We start from the raw sequence: 2,957 nt of genomic DNA on the forward strand, positions 1-2,957 counted from the left end.
AAATTATACATTATTTGCTTCAAGTCATAGATTATTTGCTTCAAGTTGTACATTATTTTCTTAAAGTTTTACATTATTGCATCAAGTTGTACATTATTGCCGCACATTATATATTATTTGTCTCAAGTTATATATTATTTGTCTCAATTTATATATTATTTGCCTCAAGTTATATATTATTTGCCTCAAGTTATATATTATTTGTCTCAAGTTATATATTATTTGCCTCAAATTCTAAATTATTTTATGCAAGTTATACATTTTTTGCTTCAATTTAGTTCCGGGAGGATGACTAAAGTCTCTGGTAGTGCAGGTAGGTGGGTGGTAGTTCCCGGAGGACGGTTGGTGTCTCTGGTAGTGCAAGTAGGTGGGTGGTAGTTCCCGGAGGACGGTTGGTGTCTCTGGTAGTGCAAGTAGGTGGGTGGTAGTTCCCGGAGGGCGGTTGGTGTCTCTGGTAGTGCAAGTAGGTGGGTGGTAGTTCCCGGAGGACGGTTGGTGTGTCTGGTAGTGCAGGTAGGTGGGTGGTAGTTCCCGGAGGACGGTTGGTGTCTCTGGTAGTGCAGGTAGGAGGGTGGTAGTTCCCGGAGGACGGTTGGTGTCTCTGGTAGTGCAAGTAGGTGGGTGGTAGTTCCCGGAGGACGGTTGGTGTCTCTGGTAGTGCAAGTAGGTGGGTGGTAGTTCCCGGAGGACGGTTGGTGTCTCTGGTAGTGCAGGTAGGTGGGTGGTAGTTCCCGGAGGACGGTTGGTGTCTCTGGTAGTGCAGGTAGGAGGGTGGTAGTTCCCGGAGGACGGTTGGTGTCTCTGGTAGTGCAAGTAGGTGGATGGTAGTTCCCCGAGGACGGTTGTTGTCTCTGGTAGTGCAGGTAGGAGGGTGGTAGTTCCCGGAGGACGGTTGGTCTCTCTGGTAGTGCAAGTAAGTGGGTGGTAGTTCCCGGAGGACGGTTGGTGTCTCTGGTAGTGCAAGTAAGTGGATGGTAGTTCGCCGAGGACGGTTGTTGTCTCTGGTAGTGCAGGTAGGAGGGTGGTAGTTCCCGGAGGACGGTTGGTGTCCTTGGTAGTGCAGGTAGGTGGGTGGTAGTTCCCGGAGGACGGTTGGTTTCTCTGGTAGTGCAGGTAGGTAGGTGGTAGTTCCCGGAGGACGGTTGGTGTCCTTGGTAGTGCAGGTAGGTGGGTGGTAGTTCCCGGAGGACGGTTGGTTTCTCTGGTAGTGCAGGTAGGTGGGTGGTAGTTCCCGGAGGACGGTTGTTGTCTCTGGTAGTGCAAGTAGGTGGGTGGTAGTTCCCGGAGGACGGTTGTTGTCTCTGGTAGTGCAGGTAGGTGGGTGGTAGTTCCCGGAGGACGGTTGTTGTCTCTGGTAGTGCAAGTAGGTGGGTGGTAGTTCCCGGAGGACGGTTGGTGTCCTTGGTAGTGCCAGTAGGTGGGTGGTAGTTCCCGGAGGACGGTTGGTGTCTCTGGTAGTGCAAGTAAGTGGGTGGTAGTTCCCGGAGGACGGTTGGTTTCTCTGGTAGTGCAGGTAGGTGGGTGGTAGTTCCCGGAGAACGGTTGTTGTCTCTGGTAGTGCAAGTAGGTGGGTGGTAGTTCCCGGAGGACGGTTGGTTTCTCTGGTAGTGCAGGTAGGAGGGTGGTAGTTCCCGGAGGACGGTTGGTGTCTCTGGTAGTGCAAGTAGGTGGATGGTAGTTCCTGGAGGACGGTTGGTGTCTCTGGTAGTGCAAGTAGGTGGATGGTAGTTCCGGGTGGGTTGTTGAAGTCCATGATAGTACAGATAAGTAGAGGGTAGTACCGAAAGTGTGGTTTATGTCCCAGGTATTCTCGGTAGCATAGTGGTGTTCTCGGCATTGTGGTAGAAGTTCCAGGTAGCTAAGATAGATTGTTGGTAGTTCATGTAGGTGGGTGGTGATCTTAGAGCGGTGGTTTGGGGGCTCTGAACGATGGTTGGAAAGGGCATGCAGTGGGAGAGATACAGTGAGGGTAGGCGGGGTCCGGGTTCAAGACCTTGTCTCCCTCACAGGCATTAACGGTGGCTATTTGGTTGTCGTACTGACAATTGAAGTATTGCTCATCACACGACGTACAATTGGGGAAGAAGCCTACTGACGTACACGTCATTGAATCCTTGCACTCAGGAGTGGCCGTTGTTGTGGTTGGCTGAGAAGCATCACACAGTGTGTCACAAACGGCACCGGCTACACAGGTATCCGCTGCAACGTCAAAGTTGTATCCTAAAGTGCATGTTAAGTGATTCGTCTCGTCAGCTGGTCCTGCGGTCACGCATTTGTAGAACTTGTGACAGTCGTAGGGGTCTCGGGTAAACAATTGCCCATTCGTGCAAAAGGCAGCACATGGGTCCCTACAGCAGCCGGATGGTGTCGTACCGCAGACCCCTTTTTCGCTGTTATAATAAGGAGTGTTTGCGGGACATACGAAGGGCCCTTGAATGTTGCCGCCAATGCAAATGTAATAGGTGCTGCAATCCTTTGGGTCATTAAACGAGTCTGGTTCTGTGATGCATTCTGTGCGCAACACGCGAGCATGAGAGATGTTAGTATAAGGCGGTAGCCGGCGAACCTTGCGCCTCGCCTCAGGAAAAGATAAACGCTCCCGATGCTTCAGGTTGAGGACGGCTGCCTCAAGCTTGTAATGGACACAGGCACGGGAGAAGGTAGGATGGGCCTCACCGCAGTTGAGGCAGAGAGCTTGGGGAGAAGTGCACTCCGACTTAGAGTGACCTTCACCCCCACACAAAGGACAGAGAGAGACAGTCCCAGAGCAGCGGAGGGCACCATGCCCAAACCTCCAGTACTTGTTACAAAGTCGAGGAGAAGGAATATACTCCTGGACAGAGCACCTAGCACCAGCAAGAATGACCGAGGATGGAAGGGTCCTACCATCAAAGGTGATCTTCACAACGCGAAGGGGTTGACGGCGACGACCACGAGGGGGACGAGTAAACGAATCG

General features: G+C 51.9%; 1 protein-coding gene across 1 annotated transcript; it reads right to left on the bottom strand.

Annotated features, from left to right (window-relative positions):
* Nucleotides 1–292: 292 nt before the first annotated feature.
* On the bottom strand, nucleotides 293–1,837 carry LOC123758203 (mucin-2-like). Its single transcript, XM_045742323.2, has one exon. The coding sequence runs from the start codon at nucleotides 1,835–1,837 to the stop codon at nucleotides 293–295; it is 1,545 nt and encodes a 514-aa protein (XP_045598279.2).
* Nucleotides 1,838–2,957: the final 1,120 nt, after the last annotated feature.

This window comes from Procambarus clarkii, chromosome 11 (genome assembly GCF_040958095.1).
Source record: "Procambarus clarkii isolate CNS0578487 chromosome 11, FALCON_Pclarkii_2.0, whole genome shotgun sequence".
Classification (NCBI taxonomy): Eukaryota; Metazoa; Arthropoda; class Malacostraca; order Decapoda; family Cambaridae; genus Procambarus; species Procambarus clarkii.